The 20793-nt window shown below is 49.5% G+C and overlaps 1 protein-coding gene across 2 annotated transcripts in view; it reads right to left on the bottom strand.

The window, feature by feature from the left end:
- Positions 1-20793, bottom strand: part of LOC308462219 (chloride channel protein ClC-Kb-like) — a 38549-nt gene that overhangs the window by 11759 nt on the left and 5997 nt on the right. The window contains exons 4-14 of one of the 2 annotated variants that reach the window (XM_080979719.1): positions 20108-20247; positions 18904-18981; positions 17824-17902; positions 10349-10474; positions 8360-8444; positions 8018-8119; positions 6339-6423; positions 4974-5156; positions 3067-3136; positions 1896-2006; positions 1580-1793 (exon numbers count right to left, since the gene is read on the bottom strand). In XM_080979719.1, the coding sequence (XP_080835845.1) occupies positions 1580-1793; positions 1896-2006; positions 3067-3136; positions 4974-5156; positions 6339-6423; positions 8018-8119; positions 8360-8444; positions 10349-10474; positions 17824-17902; positions 18904-18981; positions 20108-20247 (1273 nt within the window). The remainder of the gene's footprint in view (positions 1-1579; positions 1794-1895; positions 2007-3066; positions 3137-4973; positions 5157-6338; positions 6424-8017; positions 8120-8359; positions 8445-10348; positions 10475-17823; positions 17903-18903; positions 18982-20107; positions 20248-20793) is intronic. The other variant, XM_080979720.1, reaches the window with a different exon arrangement.

Raw genomic sequence — 20793 nt, 5'->3', positions numbered from 1 at the left:
TTTATCACTTATTCCGCATTTCTTAATATATCTATCATTTTTAATTATCGTCAACTAATAATCCTCTCACAGTCTTTCTTGCAATATTTAATATCATTCTCCTTACAAAATTTCTTGCAGTCCTACTAGAGTAATCTGCTCATTACTATTACTTTTCAAATAGTTCATATGTTTACTCCAGTCTTCTAAGAATCTCTGATCCCGCGGGTTTCGAATCCTTCCAGTTAATTTGTCCAATTCCGCATAGTCCAGGCGCAAGCAAATTTTTATTCTGAAAGTGCGGCTCAGAACAAAACAAAAAAAGTTTGAAAACCACTGCAGTTGAGCACAAGAATCTCAAGGTTGTGGGTTTGAGTCTCACGGTGGGCAAAATATTCCCACATTGCAGGGGGTTGGACTAGATGACTCTAGGGGTCCCTTCCAACTCTAGGATTCTGTGACAAAGCTAGCAATGGCTACTGGCAGCAAGTAAGGCAGCCATGATTTCGAATGCCTGTTGCGGAAAACCTCAGGAAGGGAGAAGGCTGCTCGCGTTTGAATCCTGCTCACGGACTTCCCATAATGGGCATCTGGTTGGCCACTGGGAGAATAATAATAATAATAATAATAATAATAATAATAATAATAATATAATATTATTTATGCCCCGCCCATCTGGCTGAGTTTCCCCAGCCACTCTGGGCGGCTCCCAATCAAGTGTTAAAAAATAATACAGCATTAAATATTATAAACTTCCCTAAACAGGGCTGCCTTCAGATGTCTCTTAAAGATAAGATAGCTGCTTATTTCCTTCACATCTAATGGGAGGGAGTTCCACAGGGCGGGCGCCACCACTGAGAAGGCCCTCTGCCTGGTTCCCTATAACCTCACTTCTTGCAATGAGAGAACCGCCAGAAGGCCCTCGGAGCTGGACCTCAGTGTCCGGGCTGAATGATGGGGGTGGAGACGCTCCTTCAGGTCTACTGGACCTTAGAGATGCTCCTTCATGTATATTGGACCTTTGAAGCTGTTTAGGACTTTAAAGTTCAGCACCAACGTTTTGAATTGTGCTCAAAAACGTACTAGGAGCCAATGTAGGTCTTTGAGGACCGGTGTTATGTGGTCTCGGCGGCCACTCCCAGTCCCAGTCTGGCTGCCGCATTCTGGATTAGTTGTAGTTTTCGGGTCACCTTCAAAGGTAGCCCCACGTAGAGCACATTGCAGTAGTCCAAGCGGGAGATAACCAGAGCATGCGCTACTCTGGCGAGACAGTCTGCAGGCAGGTAGGGTCTCAGCCTGCGTACCAGATGGAGCTGGAAAACAGCTGCCCTGGACACAGAACTGACCTGCGCCTCCATGGACAGCGGTGAGTCCAAAATGACTCCCAGGCTGCGCACCTGGTCCTTCCGGGGCACAGTTGCCCATTCAGGACCAGTGAGTCCTCCACACCCGCCCGCCCCCTGTCCCCCCAAAACAGTACTTCTGTCTTGTCAGGATTCAACCTCAATCTGTTAGCCGCCATCCATCCTCCAACCGCCTCCAGACACTCACATGGACTAGAATGCTGGTCTGATCCAGCATGTTCTATTTATGTCCTTACCCACTCTTGCCCACAGCCAGCTTGGGCAGGAAAGGCAGCTTCTTGACGCTGATGATGCCATCAAAGAAGGAAGGCTGCGAGCGCTGGCTGATGGCATTGGCGCTCAGCACAGCCACCAAGACCGGCAGGATGTGGGACATCTGGCCGGTCAGCTCAAAGGTCAGCAGGGCAGTCGAGAGGGTCTGGGTCACGGCCCCGGAGTACGCCGCCGCGCCTGCAAGGGGGAGACATTTCTTAGCGCGCGGCCGGCGGAACTGCCCGCCACTAGCTCGGCAGAGGACAGAACGGGCCGGTGGGTGAGCAGGTGGAGCCTCACCTGCCAGGGCGTAGCCAGCGGGCACGATCCGCATGTGGATCCCTTCGGAGACAATGCCGTCCGGGAAAATCTTGGCCATGACTTCGCCGTAGAGTCGGCCGAGGGCAGCTCCTGTTAGCAGAAGAGGCGGACAGGATCACTGCTGGAACATAGCGGAGGCCATTAGGCCAAAGGGGTCCCAGCTCTCCAGCCCGGACACCTGGGTTCCCTGGTAAGAGATCGGGGAGGCAGGGGCGTAGGAAGGAGGGTGGGCCGCCCTGGGTTCCATCATGGAGGGGGGTGTCAAAAAGGAACAATTACTGCACTACTAGGGTGGTTCATTAAAAACATTTTTTTAAAAATTGCCTGCTCCAAAGATCTTATCTTACGACACTAGGGATTATACAGTGGTACCTCTGGATGCGAACAGGATCCGTTCTGGAGCCCCGTTCGCATCCTGAACAGAACGCAACCCACATCTGTGCCTCTGTGTGTGCGCAGGTCGCAATTCGTCGCTTCTGCACATACGTGTGACGTCATTTTGAGTGTCTGCGCATGCGCGAGAGGCAAAACCCGGAAGTAACCCGTTCCGTTACTTCCGGGTCGCCGCAGAAGGCAACCTGAAAACGCTCAACCTAAAGCGACTTTAACCTGAGGTATGACTGTATAGCTATATCAGAAATTTCATGCATTTCGGTTAATATCTTGACCCTCCTCCACAAAAATAACTGTTTACAGTCATACCTCGGGTTACAGACGCTTCAGGTTGCGTTTTTTCAAGTTATGGACCCCCAAAAGCTGGAAGTACTGGAACAGGTTACTTCCGGGTTTCGGTGGTCGCGCATGCGCTGAAATGCCAAATCGCGCTTTGTGCATGCGCAGAAGCACTGAATTGCAACCCGCACGTCCACGGTACTTGGCTGTTTTCATATGTCATGAAGGCTGAAATTTCAATTCAGTGAAGCCGAAACACAATCCATCCTGTAGATTTAAGCATCTTGTCCACAGTCGCCTCCTTGTTATCAGAGGCCCATAATACACATTCCTTTGTAAGAAAATATGAAATAACATAAAACTATTTTTGCAGGCAAAAAATAATAATATATCAATGTGGGAGGGGGGTTTGACAAGAAATTTTCTTCTTTTTTCTTCCTACGCCTCTGCAGCGAGGGGCGGTGGCTGAGGTTCTTACCATAAACGAAGACAGGGAGGAAAAATCCCGCCGGAATGACCATAGTCGTAGCCAAAAGCACCATGAAGAACTGTTGAGGAAGAAGTGAAGAACTTCTGGGAAATGATATATAATGAGATGAAAAAGATGTTGCAATACACATTTTTTAAAAAAAACCAGAAGCATTTTTACTTGGTATTATAGGTCAGGACATTAATAGGCAAGATGTTAAATTGTTTTTATAGTCAACAACTGCGGCAAGAGTATTGTTAGCCCAGAAATGGAAGCAAGAAGAAATTCTGACGAAAGAAGAATGGCAGACAAAATTATGCTGAATTGGACAAAATGAGAGGAAGGATTCGAAACCTGCGGGACCAGAAATTCACAGAAGATTGGAAGAAATATACTAACTATTTGAAGAGCAACTGTAATCAACAAATTACGCTAGTAGGACTACAGGAAGTTTTGTAAGGAGAAATATACGAAGTGTTACAAAGTAGAAAAAGTTAGAGATATTGGTTATGAGTTTGAAATGTAAGAGGGAAAGTAAGGAATGCATACTGAGAGATTAGATTGGAAAATTTTCAGACAGGATTGATGGAAGTCAAAAAAATTGAAAAAGATGTAAAAGTATGTTTAATTACTGTTGAAAATGATATGTTAAAAAACTAATTTATATTTTTTTAAAAAGAAGAACTGTTGAGGGGGACACCAATGAGAGGGTCGTCGGAGCGATGTTTGGGCAAGGAAGGAGGGAGCTGGTCAAGGAGGAAGAGTGAGGTCTGCATTGCTGCGTCAGAAAGACACACCTGGGATTGTGTCCGGCAAAAGCTCTGCATCGTGACGTAGAATAGAATAGAACAGAATAGAATAGAATAGAATAGAATAGAATAGAATAGAATTTATTATTTATACCCCGCCCATCCGGCTGGGTCTCCCCAGCCACTCTGGGCAGCTTCCAACAAAGTATTAAAATACAGTAATCTGTTAAACATTAAAAGCTTCCCTAAACAGGGCTGCCTTCAGATGTCTTCTAAAAGTCTGGTAGTTATTTTTCTCTTTGACATCTGGTGGGAGGGCGTTCCACAGGGCAGGCGCCACCACCAAGAAGGCCCTCTGCCTGGTTCCCTGTAACCTCACTTCTCGCAGGGAGGGAACTGCCAGAAGGCCCTCGGAGCTGGACCACAGTGTCCGGGCTGGACGATGGGGGTGGAGACGCTCCTTCAGGTCTACTGGACCAAGGCCATTTAGGGCTTTAAAAGTCAGCACCAAGACTTTGAGTTGTGCTCGGAAACGTACTGGGAGCCAATATAGGTCTTTCAAGACCAGTGTTATGTGGTCTCGGTGGCCGCTCCCAGTCACCAGTCTGGCTGCCGCATTTTGGATTAGTTGTAGTTTCCGGGTCACCTTCAAAGGTAGCCCCACGTAGAGCGCATGGCAGTAGTCCAAGCGGGAGATAACCAGAGCATGCGCTACTCTGGCACAGTTGCCCCATTCAGGACCAGGGAGTCCTCCACACCTGCCTACCTCCTGTCCCCCAAGAACAGTACTTCTGTCTTGTCAGGATTCAACCTCAATCTGTTAGCCATCATCGGCCTTCAGCCAGGTGGGTTAGGAAAAGACTAACCCATTTGTCTCCATGGCAACAGAGCCACCTCTTTGGACATGTAAATGGCAGTACAAAACCTGCCACTAGTCCTTAATACAGACTCACAGGGCTATAAGGGACACCTGGATATCATCCAAACTGACCCCTCACGATGCTGTAACAATAATTTAACACTGGCACGCACAAATTCCCCACGGCTTTAGTGTTCGTAGGTGAAAACCCCCTTCCAGAATGGCATGTGCAAAGGGGATTCTGCCAAGGGGGGGCAGCACCCCCCCATGGTCCACCCCCTCCTGCCACCCCCAGGCAAGACCCCCACCTTAGCAATGAGAAAGAAGGAGACCATCTCTAGGGAGGAGAGAGCTGGGTGGGTCCACTGGAGCCAGCTGAAATCGTGGGTCTGGTTGGGGGGCGGGCGGGTGCTGTTGCTGCCCAGGGGGGGCTCCTCCAGGCCCCAGGTCAGGTTGTTGAAGAACGTCTCCAGAAGTTGCTTCATGGAGAGCTTGAGAAAGGAAAAATAAATAATAATAATAATAATAATAATAATAATAATAATAATTTTATTTAGACCCCGCCCTCCCCAGCCAAGACTGGACTCAGGGAGGCTAACACCAGGTATAAAACAATTGATTAAAATACGACTTAAAAACAAGATTAAAATACAACATTTAAATGCAGCCTCATTTCAGTAGGAACTCAAATCAAAAACTTTTGGGGGATGAAAACGTCAAATCTTCACCAAGGCAGAAGAGCAGAAAACTCGGTGCAGGGAGGTTCCCCAGGGTCATTCAGACTGACCCCCTGCAATGAAGGAGTCGCAGCTGAAGAATCACCGACCAATGCCTGCTTAAAAAGCCTCCAATGATTTAAAAGCCCTTCCAAGGTGTTGTTAGCAGGCACCGAAAAGAGTACCGTCGAGGCTCTTCCCTTGTGTCAATAGGCAGGGAATTTCAAAGATGGCTGGAAGGGCGTCATCCAAAAGGTGCTGAGAACTGGAACCGCAAACACTAATCTAGTCCCCCAACCATAACTGTCAACTTACAGATTTGAAAATAAGGGACCAGCAGCCTCGAAAATAAGGAATCAGCAGCCAAAATAAGGGATTTTAGTCAACCAGCAGCCAAACGAAGCCTCAAGCGGTGGTTCCCACAGCGCAGCGACCCGGCAAAGGGGATGCAGCAAGGAAAACCACCGTCACCTCTCCGCTGGGAAGCGCTGAGCAAAGGCGAGTCCCCAGGCAAGGCGGCCGATTTGATTGGCACAAGGCATGCAAGCTCCACCCCCCAGTCGTTCTCAGGCTCCTTATTGGGTGAGCAACGCAGCCAAGCAACACAGTTGGAGCCTCCCTCCTCCCTGGCTGGCAGGGAGGGAGGGAGGGAGAGGAACTGCTTCCTTTGAAACCCGGGAAATTTAAGGGACATCATCAATAAGGGACAGCAGCGGGACACGGCGCTGGGATAAGGGACTTTCCCGCCAAATAAGGGACAGTTGACAGCTATGCCCCCAACCCTCAATTGGTTATTACTATTGTGCTTTTAATCTTGCATTTCGATTTTCCAAACTGCTTTGAGTTCCTTTTATTATAATTCTTAGATAAATCTAATAAAAATAATAAAATAAAACCAGGCAGCTGAGCAAAGAGGGGAGGGTACAATCCCTGTGTCCCAAGAGTTTGCACACTTACTTTTGAGCCAATATACTGCCCCGAACCATGGGGGAATGTGATACTCGATAACAGCAGGGAGACGAACCCAGCGTACAAAATTTTGCTGCAGAAAGAAGAGACACTATGTGGGTTGGTTTTGTTTAAATGTTGTCTTCCGGGGGGGAGGGGCAAGGGCGTCCACAGAGGAATAATAATAATAATAATAATAATAATAATAATAATAATAATACTCCACTCATAGAATCCTAGAGTTGGAAGAGACCACAAGGGCCATCGAGTCCAACCCCCTGCCAAGCAGGAAACCCCATCAGAGCACTCCTGACATATGGTTGTCAAGCCTCTGCTTAAAGACCTCCAAAGAAGGAGACTCCACCACACTCCTTGGCAGCAAATTCCACTGTCGAACAGCTCTTACTGTCAGGAAGTTCTTCCTAATGTTTAGGTGGAATCTTCTTTCTTGTAGTTTGGATCCATTGCTCCGTGTCCGCTTCTCTGGAGCAGCAGAAAACAACCTTTCTCCCTCCTCTATGTGACATCCTTTTATATATTGGAACATGGCTATCATATCACCCCTTAACCTCCTCATCGGGTTGGGTTTCCCCAGCCACTCTGGGCAGCTTCCAGCAAAATATTAAAAATATAATAAAACATCAGACATTAAAAGGGTGAAGGGGGCATTCCCTAAATAACCCATTATCTCCAGATTCCCTGCTTTTGTTTTAAATATCTAGAATTTGTAGAGCTGGCGCGTCACTCTTACGGAATGGGCGGGTCGAGGCGCGACCTAGGCCGGCGGTTCTTTTCTGCACAGCCCAGACGTCGGGGCTCTTTTTGCAGTCTTGGCTAGCAGAGCAGCGGCCAGGTCACAGCTATTCCTTAAGCTTGCTGACTCCTTAGCGAGAATAAAAGGTGAAGGCTGGCGGCCGCCGGCGGCTACACGGGCCACATGACGAGGTCTGGCGGGCCGGATTCGGCCCGCGGGCCTTGTGTTTGACACCCGTGTTGTAGAGCATGGGATATGAGGGGAAATGTACACAGAACTGTAGACCTAGAAGGAACCACAAGACTCATCTAGTCTGACCCCATTGCAATGCAGGAATCTATCAGCAGAGGCACTATTCTTATTTATTTATTTATTTATTTATTAAACTATAAGTCCAGCATCCTGTTCTCACAGTGGCCCAACGGTGGCTGGGTTTGAGAAACCCAGCAAGCAGGAGTCGAACACAAGAGCCACTGTGGTTTCCAACAACTGGTATGCACTGTTTCCTGTGGCAGGGAGTTCCGCAGACTAACCACGTGCTGCTTGAAGGGTTTTCTTTTACCAGCCCTGAATTTCCCAGCATCCAAATTCTGTCTGCTCCCCCTTTCAGTGTTTTATGCTGCCCACCCATCCCCCAGGAAAGATATTTATATGCAGATGGGTGTGATCCCTAGTGTGAACTCCCCTCTCCCCATCTCTGAGTGGTGAGAGACTCCAGGGGTCCCAATGCAGACCCAGAGTTCAGTTTCCATGGAATGAACGTCTTTAGGACATTTGGTGGGGCTGTGAGAAATGAAGTTTTCTCCCCACTCCGTGAGCTCCGAACCGTTCTGCGCGGCGCAAGGCTTTCCTCTTCTCTGACTTAGCCCACCCACCCCTCTCCGCCCCAAACAGCAAACAAGGATTCGGGGCGAGGGTGTGGGGAGAGCCTTACTTGTTCGCCATAAAACGTTTGATTCTCAGCTGGTTCTGGAGAAAGTCGAGAATGTTCCGGTGGCAGAAGAGGAAGAGGCAGGCGATGCCGCCACAGAGGACGCTGGATGGAAGGAAACAGAAACACAAGGGACCCAGGTGTCCGGGGGGGGGGGGGGGGAGCAGAGGCAAAACCTAGCGACGTCCACTCAATTTCCTTTTTTTAAAATATAACATTTGTTATGCAACAATTTACCTTAGACAATTCACACAGTACACACCATACACAACAGAAACACACCATAAACGCCATTTAATATCGTTATACTTTTACTATGTACATTCTCGATATTCCGGTACTCACCCCAAGATGGCATAAGAGAGAAGTTCCGGGAGGTCGTAGGGGAACTCGACGCGCCAACTGGTCTGGAACAGAATGGCCACGGTTTCTGGAGGGTATCAGGTTGGGGGGAGAAGAGGGTGAACAGCCAGTAGTTAAAATACGCCTTGGTTTCCCATCCAACAGCCCCTGCCTCAGCACCTCTAACCCAGTTGTGGACAGGTGAGGAGATTCAAGAGGCAAGAGCCAAACAGCTCCAACCAAAAGCGGGGCCTTGTCGGTGGTGGCTCCAGAGTGGTGGCTCCCCCAACTGCCTGTGCTCTCATGGCAGAGACCAATGAAAACACTCTTCCCTTGGCAGACTTTTGGGATTAAGCCGGGAATGGCGCATTCACTGGCATCCTACATGGGGAGGCAGCAAGCTCTGCGAATCTTTGCAGGAAGTCTCACTGGCTAATATTATTATTATTATTATTCTGCGTTTTCCCCATACTGAATCTCCTTTGCCACCTCCTCATATGTAAGCTTCTGGATTGCTTCATACATGTCTACACATCAACGTTTCTTTATATCTTCTTTTTGGCGATCACTCGTAGCTGAGTAAGATTGTCTTCCATGAACACGGTCTTAACAGCGAGTCCGTAAGTGACTGTGGAGGCCAATTCTGGACCCACACACCTTTCCACAGTGGGGACATTGCTTTCCAGGCAGGAGTTGATCACGGTGTGGATTTGCCAAGCGTGCCTTCCTCTTAGCACGTTTCTCCCTTGCATCCTGAGTTCGAGTGTCTTCAAAGCCCACGACACCTTTGGCAAAGGCTGTTCTCCAACTGGAGCGCTCGCAGGCCAGTGTTTCCCAGTTGTCAGTGTTTATACTCCATTTTAAAAGATTTGCCTTGAGACAGTCTTTAAACCTCTTTTGTTGACCACCAGCATTACACTTTCCATTTTTAAGTTCAGAATAAAGTAGTTGCTTTGGAAGACGATCATCGGGCATCGCACAACATGACCAGTCCAACCAAGTTGATATTGAAGAATCATTGCTTCAACACTGGTGATCTTTGCTTCTTTCCAGTCCCCTGGCATTAGTTCGCCTGTCTTCCCAAGTGATGTGTATTTTTTTTCCAGAGACACCTCTGATGTCTTGATAGTTTCCGCAATCCATTCTATCACCTTTTAAAAAAGAGATTGATAATTTTGGCACCCCTAAATTCTGCTGGGATCTCCCCTCTCTCCCAGATTTTTCCGATGAGCTTGTGAAGTTCAATTCTGCCCACTTTGAAGACTTGTTGGGCTGTCTCTAAAACTTGCCATTTAGGTTTTCAAACCATTTTTTGTAAACTTAGTATTAGAAACTGTACCTTTGAATCCTTTATTACTGCGCTTTGCTTCACCTAGGTTGAGCTAGGATTATAACCAGAATTTTTGGGAGTTTTTACCCCCTTTTTGAATTTTGGTCGTTTAAGGTTTATGATTTTTCTATTTCCTTCTGAGGAAACTGAATAGTTCAGTGAAACGAGGTTTGTAGCCGGCGTCCCGTTAAGGCTTTGTACAATTCTAGGTTTTTCTCATTTTTCCCTTAAACCTTTTGATTTTTATTATTTGGTTTATTTTTATAAGATAATATATCTAGTCAATTACTTCTCATTTCAGGGATTTTCACAGTATTTAATTTTTTGTAATTTCTTGATTCCTTGACTGTCTTTTTTCTACCACTTTGAAGACTTTGGCAGGTATCCCATCAGGTCCACTGGCTTTGTTGTTTTTCGTTTGGTTAGTAGCTGTACACACATCTTCCAGATTTGCAGTATATATAATAATAATAATAATAATAATAATAATAATAATAATAATATGTTATTGCCTTGGGAGGTCACTCTTAATGCAGCGATTTGATTTCACTCCATTGGCAACAACAGACAGCTGTTAAAGGCACATTGCCCCATCAGGAACACCCCCCCCCAAAAAATTGTCTCTCCCTCCTTTCGCCTCCCGCCATGTCTTCCACATTTACCTTTTGTGTTGTTGAGCACAGCTAGCAAGCGGAAAGTGAGGGCCGCGCAGGTCGCAGCGAAGAATCCCCGCCAGTAATCGCGGACGGCAAAGTGGGTGCCTGTGGCCTCTACCCCAAACAGCACTCCTGCGGGGAGAGAGAACTATTGTGAAAAGGGGGGGTGGGATGCGGGGCCGGATTTAGGCATAGTTGTCAAGTGTCCCTTATTTGGCGGGAAAGTCCCTTATCCCAGCGCCTTGTCCCGCTGCTGTCCTTTATTGAGGATGTCCCTTAAATTTCCCGGGTTTCAAAGGAAGCAGCTCCTCTCCCTCCCTTCCTGCCGGCCAGGGAGGAGGGAGGCTTCAACAGGGTTGCTTGGCTGCGTTGCTCACCCAATAAGGAGTCTAAGAACGACTGGGGGGTGGAGCTTGCATGCCTTGTGCCGATCAAATCGGCCGCCTTGCCTGGGGACTCGCCTTTGCTCAGCGCTTCCCAGCGGAGAGGGGACGGTGGTTTTCCTTGCTGCATCCCCTTTGCCGGGTTGCTGCGCTGTGGGAACCACCGCTTGAGGCTTCGTTTGGCTGCTGGTTGACTAAAATCCCTTATTTTGGCTGCTGATCCCTTATTTTCGAGGCTGCTGGTCCCTTATTTTCAAATCTGTAAATTGACAGCTATGGATTTAGGTGTGCTGGTCCCAGGGGGAGATTACCATGGGGCAAGGTCCAGGACCTGAGTCGCAGGTCTATAGACTGTCCTCCACGGGCGAGGCGGGGTCCGAAGTGAGGAGCCGGGCAAGGACGGGAACTCTGGAGGAACAGGTCTGGGTGCTGGCCGGAACAGCTCTTCAACGACGTTGCTCCCGCAACCTGGGACCGGGCTGACTGGCCTTTATCTTCTCTGAGGCCAGGGGCGGTCCCGGCCCCCAGGTGACCCGCCTCTTCTGGCCTTAAGGTGAGTGTTATGTAGTGTAGTTTCACCCTGGGCCAACAGGGGGATACTGTATATAGTTTTCACTCAGGTCTGTAGATAGTTTTCACTCAGGTCCGCGCCAGTTATTTTAGGCGGGAACTCTGGGCTGTTGTGGTTACAATGTTGACAGCCGGCTGCCTATAAATACAGGCCGGCTGAGCTGTTTGCAGTCAGTTCTATTCCAGCTTACCATAATAAAGAGCTACTTGAAGAAATCGCTGTGCCGGCTGCTATGTCAACCCACGACTTAACACTGGCGACGAGGATGGGATAGATGGACATCAGAGCACAGCCAGATGCGGCCAGCCTCTGAACTAAGCTGAATCACTGAGCTGAATCACAGAGCGAAATCACTGAGCGAAATCACTGGGCAGAACCAATTCAGAGCTGACTGTTCTGGCTAGAGCACTGTGTTCCATCCATCGCCCTTCACGCCGGCATCGGAATCATGGCTTCACTTGTGCCTCTACCGCCGTTTGCGCCAGCCTCTGAATCATGGGACTCCTACCTCGCTCGGTTCGACTGCTACCTCCAAGCCAACGAGCTGACAGCAGTATCAAAGGATCGGAAGCGGGGCCTATTCCTCAGCCTCTGTGGGCCTGAGGTGTTTGAGACGGCCCGAGCGTTGGTTGCGCCTGAAGCAGTCCAGGCAACACCATGGGACACGATCCAAGAGAAGCTCCGCAACCACTACGCACCAAAGCCGTCCAAGATTGCTGCCCGCCATGCGTTCTACCACCGGAACCAGGTAGAGGGGGAGTCAATCAACAACTACACCACCGCCCTGCGACAGGCTGCAATGCACTGTGAGTTCCGAGACTTAGACGATGCCCTGATGGATCGAATCGTCTGCGGGGTCCGGGACATCCATCTGCAACGGCGCCTCCTAGCCAAGCCAGACCTCACGCTACAGAAAGCCATTGAGGAAGCTGTGGCCTCAGAAGCTGCTGAACGCTCCGCCCAGGAGATCCGCAAGTCCAGCAGCCCGCGTCTTGCTAGGGAGCCAGTTCCGGTGCATCATGAAGAGGACAGCAGTGAGGAGGCATCCTCCAGTGAAGACGATGACGTGCACCAGACAAAGCGGGAGCGCAGGAAGTTCCAACAGAAGTCCAAGGGCCAACCGGAATGTGCTGGCTGCGGAGGCAACCATTCCCGTGCCAAGTGTCGATTCAGAGACGCCATCTGTAGGAAGTGTTCCAGAAGGGGCCACATCGCTAAGGTCTGCCGATCGGCTCCGTCTGACACCCCCCCTTCATCGACTCGCAAGTCCAAGTCTTCACTCCAGTCTGCCAAGGAAAGTTGTTTCGCTCTCACCAACTGCCGCTGCCCGTCTGGAACCACGATTGGCCAAACCGACTCGCCTACGCGACGCAAGCTGAACATCACGGTGCTCATTGAAGGAGCTCCATGTGACATGGAGATCGACACCGGGTCTGCCCTGTCCATCGTGTCATGGAGCACCATCAAAAGACTGGTACCCAGAGTGTCCAAAAGGCAACTCGACTCTCACCGCGTACACCTGAGAGACTACCAGGGAAATGACATTCCCGTGGTAGGCGTTGGCCGGTTCCGGATCGCCTTCAAGGATTTTTCGGGCCTGCTCCGGTTGGTGGTGGTCGAAGGTCAGCGGCCAAGCCTCCTAGGGCTAGACTGGTTTGATGCCCTCGGCCTGGAAGTCACCGGCATCAACTGCATCTCTAACGCAGAGACTGAGGGTCTGGTCAAAGACTTTGCCGAGGTTTTTGACGGCACCTTGGGCCAATATACAGGTACGCCCATCTCCTTTAGCCTTGATCCACAAGTCGCCCCCATCAAGCTAAAGCCACGCCGGGTTCCCTTTGCTCTCAAGGCTAAGGTGGACGAACAACTGGACAAACTGATCGCCCAAGGAGTTTTGGAGCCGGTTGACCACGCAAAGTGGGAAACCCCCATCGTCACGCCTGTCAAGCCAGATGGGTCGGTGAGAATCTGCGCTGACTACAAGTGCACGATCAACAAGGCACTTCAGCAGCACGCTTATCCGGTTCCTGTTGTCCAACACCTGCTGCATTCCCTGGGTGAGGGTAAGGTCTTCGCTAAGCTGGACCTTGCCCAAGCCTATCAACAACTGCCAGTCGATGATGCCACTGCTGAAGCCCAGACGATCGTCACCCACCGGGGGGCATTCCGTTGCCGCCGGTTGCAGTTCGGGGTGAGTGTGGCTCCTGGCATCTTCCAAAGCCTTATGGAGCGTCTCCTGCAAGGGCTTCCGGGCGTGGTACCATATTTTGATGACGCCTTGGTGTCTGCAGACTCACACCAGCAGCTGTTCGAGCGCCTCCGTGCCGTGCTGACCAGGTTCCAGGAGGCCGGGCTCAAGGTAAAGAGGGAGAAGTGTCAGATCGCCGTTCCACAGGTGGAGTTCCTGGGCTATCTTATCGATGCCTCCGGTCTTCATCCAACCACATCCAAGATCCGCGCTATCCAGCAGGCCCCCACCCCAAAGAACAAAACGGAGTTGCAGGCATTCCTGGGGCTGCTGAACTTTTATAACATGTTCCTGCCCCACAAAGCCACAGTGGCTGAGCCTCTTCACCGACTCCTTAGCACTAAGACGCCTTGGGCCTGGGGTCATCGGGAGACGGCAGCCTTCAACGCGGTCAAGGCTCTCCTTTCTTCAGACAGTGTGCTGGTACAGTACAGTGAATCCAGGCCGCTGGTCCTTGCCTGCGACGCCTCACCTTTTGGCATCGGTGCTGTCCTTAGTCACCGTTTTCCAGATGGAAGAGAAGCACCGCTCGCCTACTTTTCCAGGACTCTATCTCCGACGGAACGGAATTACAGTCAGCTCGACAAGGAGGCGTTGGCACTTGTGGCTGGGGTGAAGAGGTTCCATGAATACCTCTATGGCAGGACTTTTGACCTCATCACTGACCACAAGCCACTCCTGGGCCTCCTCGCTGGTGATCGTCCAACTCCACCGGTCCTCTCACCACGCATGCTGCGCTGGACTGTTTTCCTGGCTGCCTACCACTACCGGCTCATCCATCGCCCGGGGAAATCGATGGGCCATGCCGACGCCCTCAGCCGTTGCCCTCTTCCAGCATTTGTGGAAGACCTGGCTCCAGCTTCATCGCTCCTTCTGATTGAGGATCTTCCGGCAGCGCCTGTATCGGCTGCCACTGTGGCCTCCGCATCTGCCCAGGATCGCACCATCAGCCGGGTGCTCAACTGGGTGTGGAGGGGGTGGCCACAAGGGCCTTTTGCATCGGAGTTCCAGCCCTTCGCAACCAGACAACAGGAACTCTCAGCTCATCGCGGCTGTCTGCTGTGGGGAGACCGCGTTGTGATTCCCCAGGGACTCCGTCAGCGCGTCCTGGAGGCTCTGCACGTTGGCCACCCGGGAATTGTCAAAATGAAGGCGTTGGCTCGGTGTTACGTCTGGTGGCCTAATATGGACGATGCCATCACTGCCTGGGTGTCCGCCTGTCAAGCGTGCCAGGAGTCGAGGCCTGCACCACCGGCAGCTAAGGGACACATCTGGGAGACGCCAAAGACACCCTGGTCGAGGGTGCACATCGATCTGGCTGGCCCCTTTCACGGCCGGACCTTTATGGTAGTGGTGGACGCCTATTCCAAATGGCTGGAGGTCGCCCTGATGCCCTCCACCACTACCGAAGCTGTCATCCGGGTGCTGCGAGGCCTGTTTGCAACGCATGGGTGTCCTGATGTCCTTGTCTCTGACAACGGACCGCAGTTCACGTCAGGCACGTTTGAGCGGTATCTTTTGGGACTGGGCATCCGCCATGCCCTAACGGCACCCTTTCATCCATCCAGCAACGGGCAAGCGGAAAGAATGGTGCGCTCGACAAAAGAGGCACTGGCGCGCCTGGACCGGGGAGACTGGCATGAGCGGGTCGCCGAATACTTGTTCGTGCAACACATCACCCCTCATGCGGCCACAGGGAGGAGTCCTGCTGAACTGCTTATGGGCCGCCGCCTCAGGTCACCGCTCGACCGGCTACACCCAGACTTTGCCGTGGCTGAACCCCCAGGCTGTGCCAACGCACCACGGTCATTTGTCCCAGGAAACCAGGTCTTTGCCCGGAACTATGTGGGGGACATCCCTTGGGTGCCAGCCACAGTAGTGGGAGTCACTGGACCTCGCTCGTACCAGGTGGCACTCGAAGACGGACGCTTGTGGCGACGGCACATAGACCAGCTTAGACGCAGGGTTGGGGACTTGGACACTACCGAGGTGCCCCCAACTGCGCTTGCGGCTCCAGAAGAGACACGTACAGATGGCGAGGCCCCACCTACACCTCCCTCGCAAACTGCCAGCGTGGAGCCGAACCAAGCCGTTTCAGAACAGACTCAGACCACTCCACTTGCGGAGGCTCCACCCACAGCAGCGGATCCAGGGGAGTTGGTTCCAACGCCACCTAGGGTCGCACCACAGCCTCAGCGAGAACTGTGTGGCCCTCCGGACTTGGCTACCAGTCCCCGGCGGTCTGGCAGAGTTTCCAAGCGCCCAACTTATTTAAAGGACTATGTTGTTGGACAGGTATCACTGTTGGTCTAAGTATGGGAAATGTAACCGATATGCTTTTGTGCCTAATTGAACCATTACGCGTAGTGCTGTATATAAGGAAACCATTACGATTGTAACTAACGCCTTATCTCGGTGGGGAGGGGTGTTATGTAGTGTAGTTTCACCCTGGGCCAACAGGGGGATACTGTATATAGTTTTCACTCAGGTCTGTAGATAGTTTTCACTCAGGTCCGCGCCAGTTATTTTAGGCGGGAACTCTGGGCTGTTGTGGTTACAATGTTGACAGCCGGCTGCCTATAAATACAGGCCGGCTGAGCTGTTCGCAGTCAGTTCTATTCCAGCTTACCATAATAAAGAGCTACTTGAAGAAATCGCTGTGCCGGCTGCTATGTCAACCCACGACTTAACAGTGAGCACTCCTCCTGGGAGAACCCAGTTCCCTCCGCCTCTCTGCCCTGAGCCTCTGCAGCTCCGGAGAGGCTGGAGGGTTACCGGACCCAGGGGGAGACTCACCTTCCCCTGACAGGGCTGGGAGAGGTGCACCTGTAGGCAATGGGTCCTCAATTGCCTCCGGAGCCAGAGTAGATTCACCTGGTGCCTGCTCCTGAGGATCCGGCACAGGTGCAGGCGCTTCAGAGTCAAGGCCCTGCCCCAGCTCAGCCGGCCCTGGAGGCGGGGACTCCTGTGCAGGCTGGAGTTCCTCCGGTTCGGCCTCTGAATCGGATTCCCAGGCCATCACATTAGGTTCGATGAGGCCCTGAGCTACTGAAGGTAATGGGGTCCTTTCTATGTCCAGCTGTCCTTTGTCAACAACAATTTGTCACTGTTTTTTGGGCTGAATATATGCTATATGGTCATTGATGGACCTCATAGGTATCTCAAGCCATTTGCCCATGTTGCCCTGCAACCCGTCCATGCAGAATGTAGGCACCCTATATATAGTAAGGAGCAAACCAGGGATATTTGAGGGAGCAGGCTAGCAGGCGAAGAGTCGGACATGACTAAACAACAACAACAACAATAAGAACATATGCTATATGGTAATTTATGGACCTTATAGGTATCTCAAGCCATTTGCGCATGTTGCCACACAACCAGTCCATGCAGAATGTAGGCACCCTATACAGTGGTACCTCGGGTTACATACGCTTCAGGTTACAGACTCCGCTAACCCAGAAATAGTGCTTCAGGTTAAGAACTTTGCTTCAGGATGAGAACAGAAATCGTGCGGCAGCAGCAGGAGGCCCCATTAGCTAAAGTGGTGCTTCAGGTTAAGAACAGCTTCAGGTTAAGTACGGACCTCCGGAACGAATTAAGTACTTAACCCGAGGTACCGCTGTATATAGAAAGGAGCAAACCAGGGATATTTTAGGGAGCAGGTGAGCAGGCGAAGAGTCGGACATGACTAAACAACAACAACATATGCTATATGGTAATTTATGGACCTCATAGGTATCTGAAGCCATTTGCCCATGTTGCCACGCAACCAGTCCATTAATATACAAGACGTAACTGGCTGTACTTTTGAATAAATAAGGTATACTATTCATTGCATCAAACTGTAGATTTCAGCGGAAGTCTATTTATTGTGCTTGTCCATATAATCTTGCTTTGTAACAGTCGCTGCTTACTGCAATCACTACTATGCTATAAGATTTACTATCCTGTAATATTACATATGGTATGTACAGTTGTTCATGGTTTTTTATATTAATTTTGCTGTAAAAATGTGTGAGATTATGATATTGTATTTATTTGCATTACCTAGAGCCTATTCTACTGATGGAGTCTAGGAATAGACACTTATACAGGTACGGACCTTATGCATGAACTGATTAGAGAACGAATGGATCCACTGGGTCTTCTGCTTTTTTCGTTGAACTTTATGAGACTTCCATTGAAATCTACAATTTGATACAATGAATAGTATACCTTATTTATTCAAAAGTACAGCCAGTTACGTCTTGGGTGTTTATTGAGTAATGCCCTTAGTTACCTCCCACGGGAGCCACGAAACAGCAAGCCACTCCTGCAGCCGTCCCAGCCACCAGCAGCTCATATTTGCGCCCCGGGTTCTGCAGAGAAGCAACGGAGGATGTGAGGTGCCTTGCAAACCACGATTTAGATCACGATTTAAATCACTAGTTAGTAAGACCTGATTTAAATCTCTCTTTTTTCCTACAGAAAGACTTGTTCTAATAATAATAATAATAATAGATTTTTATTTATACCCCGCCCTTCCCAGTTCAAAAACCGGGCTCAGGGCAGCTAACAACAAATTTAAAACACTTTAAAACACTTTATTATAAAATTATTGCTGGTATAATCTTAGTATTTACAACCAGATGAAGGTTTCATTTTAGGAATAGTAAATTCTCAGAGTAGTTTTTACAGTTATATACAAAAATTTACTTAGTATTTGGTTATACTGTTTGGAAATACATAGACAGATAACGATGAAATTATTGTGAAGTTAACTTTCTATTTGGACAACGTTTCTGCTGTACTTTATCGGAAGGAGAAAAATAATCATTTTCTTTATAACAATTTAAACAACTTATTTAACTGAAGCAATAACATTATAGCATATGTATCCATGTTTGTTAGCTGATGTGATTAAACATTTTTTTAATTTTTAAACATTCACAAACTTTTTATTGATAAGAATCAGCTAAATAGTTTGAGGATCTATACAACATGCAGAAAACTGCATTCTCAGAGAAATCAAAGACTGGAACAGAGGGAAGCCAGGGTGGGGGGGGGGGTTGTGTGGGAGGGTGGGGGGGAGGGAGGGGAAATGGGGGGGGAAATAAGGATGATATGTTTCTGGATAATTTGTTTTGTTTTAATTTTGAATAAATAAATAAATAAATAAAATAAAGCAGAGACTTGGTGGCCATCTTTCTCGGAGGCTTTAGCTGAGATTCCTGGATTTTCGGGGGTTGGACTAGATGACCCACAGGGTCCCTTCCAACCATACAATGCTATGATTGTGTTCTTCCATGTGTGCATTATCAGCGCAGGAACACCTTCCCCTTTTGTCTGCTTTGGGATGGGGCGGCTCAGTGGCACTTACCTCAGCAGAACCTGCAAATTTGACCATGACTTTGCCCAGCATTGAAGCCAGAATGGAGGCCATGTGGACAAAAGGGCCCTGTGAGAAGAGGAAGGTCAAGGTTATGGGTGCAATGGGGGGCAGAAAGACTCATGGCACCAGCACAGCAGCAACTCCGTCGTGTTTTGATGCTCCAGTTCTCTCTCGCGCGACCTCAGGCCCCAGGAAAGCAAGACGCAACACCGACGCATCTTAAAATTGATGAAATAATTCTTGGATGTGTACAGGCGGCGGAATCCACAGCAATGGCCCGCTCTCTCCCTTCTGGGGTTTTCAATTCTTATCTTATAGATGAGAGTGCAATTGAAATATAAATTGGGAACACAGTTGCCCGGATTGTAATCACCTCCCAAGTACAGTGGTACTTTGGTTCTCAAACGCCTTGGTCCTCAAACAACTCAGAACCCAAACACTGCAAAGCCAGAAGTAAGTGTTCCGGTTTGCAAACCTTTTTCGGAAGCCGAACATGCTCCGTTTTGAGTGCCACACTTCCGTTTTGAGTCTTACGCTGAGGTCTGCCTGCTTTTGCTATTTATTTGTTTGTTTCCTGCTTGGCAGGGGGTTGGACTCGATGGCCCTTGTGGTCTCTTCCAACTCTATGATTCTATGATTCTATGATTTTGTGTTTTCTGTTTTTGCGGCTCTTTTTCGTCTCGTTTTTGTGACTGTGTGGAACCCAGTTCAGCTCCCGACTGATTGATTGTGTGACTGCAGTACATTGTTTATTGCTTTCATTTTATGGATCCATGGTCTCCTTAGATAGTAAAATTATTATTAAATGGGTGTTTTCGAGGTTGCTTTTAAAAGTCTGGAACGGATTAATCCGTTTTGCATTGCTTTCTATGGGAAAGCGCGCCTTGGTTTTGGAACGCTTTGATTTTGGAACAGATTAAGTTTGAGAACCAAGGTGCCACTGTACACAGATTCCAATCCATATGTGGCATTAAAAAATTAGACCAAATGTTGGTTTGTTTGTTTGTTTAAAGGGTTAGGCTGTAGTCCTCATAAGGCCTGATTTTTAAAGGCTCTTGTATATCTGCAGAACTGGATGGAAAATGGCGCACAACACCAGGCATATCCGACACCCGCCCCAAGACTTCCTCCTCTGTCATGCACACAATTCCCCCCCCCCTGAAATGGAGGCACCCGCGCCATTCGAACTCACCACTTTCCCGAGAAAGATGGTGCTCCCAGCCGCTAAGGTGCAAAGCACCCCCACCAACTTGGCCACCAGCGTCCGAAAGGTGAAGAATTCACGCAGCACGACCCCACGGAGAGCCACCTTCAGCTCAGGGATCCCAGAGCCTGTGGGGAAAGAGTCCAGAAAACGCCAGTCAGAACCACGAAATCATAGAACTGGAAGGGACCCGAGGGTCATCTAGTCCAACCCCCTGCAATGCAAGAATATGATCAATAATATTATTATAATTATTATTTTTTATTTATACCCCGCCCATCAGGCTGGGTTTCCACTCTGGGCGGCTTCCAACAAAACATTAAAATACAATAATTCATCAGATATTAAAAGCGTCCCTAAACAGAGCTGCCTTCAGATGTCTTCTAAAAGTCAGATAGTTTTTTATTGACAGCTGATGGGAGGGTGTTCCACAGGGTGGGCACCACCACTGAGAAGGCCCTCTGCCTGGTTCCCTGTAACCTCACTTCTCGCAGGGAGGGAACCGCCAGAAGGCCCTCGGAGCTGGACCTCAGTGTCCGGGATGGACGATGGGGGTGGAAATGCTCCTTCAGGTTGTTGCAGGAATTTATGCATAGGTTGGGGGGGGGGTTGCCCCTCCAGCAGATATCCTGCACCTGCAGCCCACTACCAAAATCAGCACAATCGCTTTTGTG

This window comes from Podarcis pityusensis, assembly GCF_964106645.2.
Source record: "Podarcis pityusensis genome assembly, chromosome: 13".
Taxonomy (NCBI): Eukaryota; Metazoa; Chordata; class Lepidosauria; order Squamata; family Lacertidae; genus Podarcis; species Podarcis pityusensis.
Note: the sequence above shows the minus strand (reverse complement) of the source record. Positions and strands in the feature narration are given on the sequence as shown.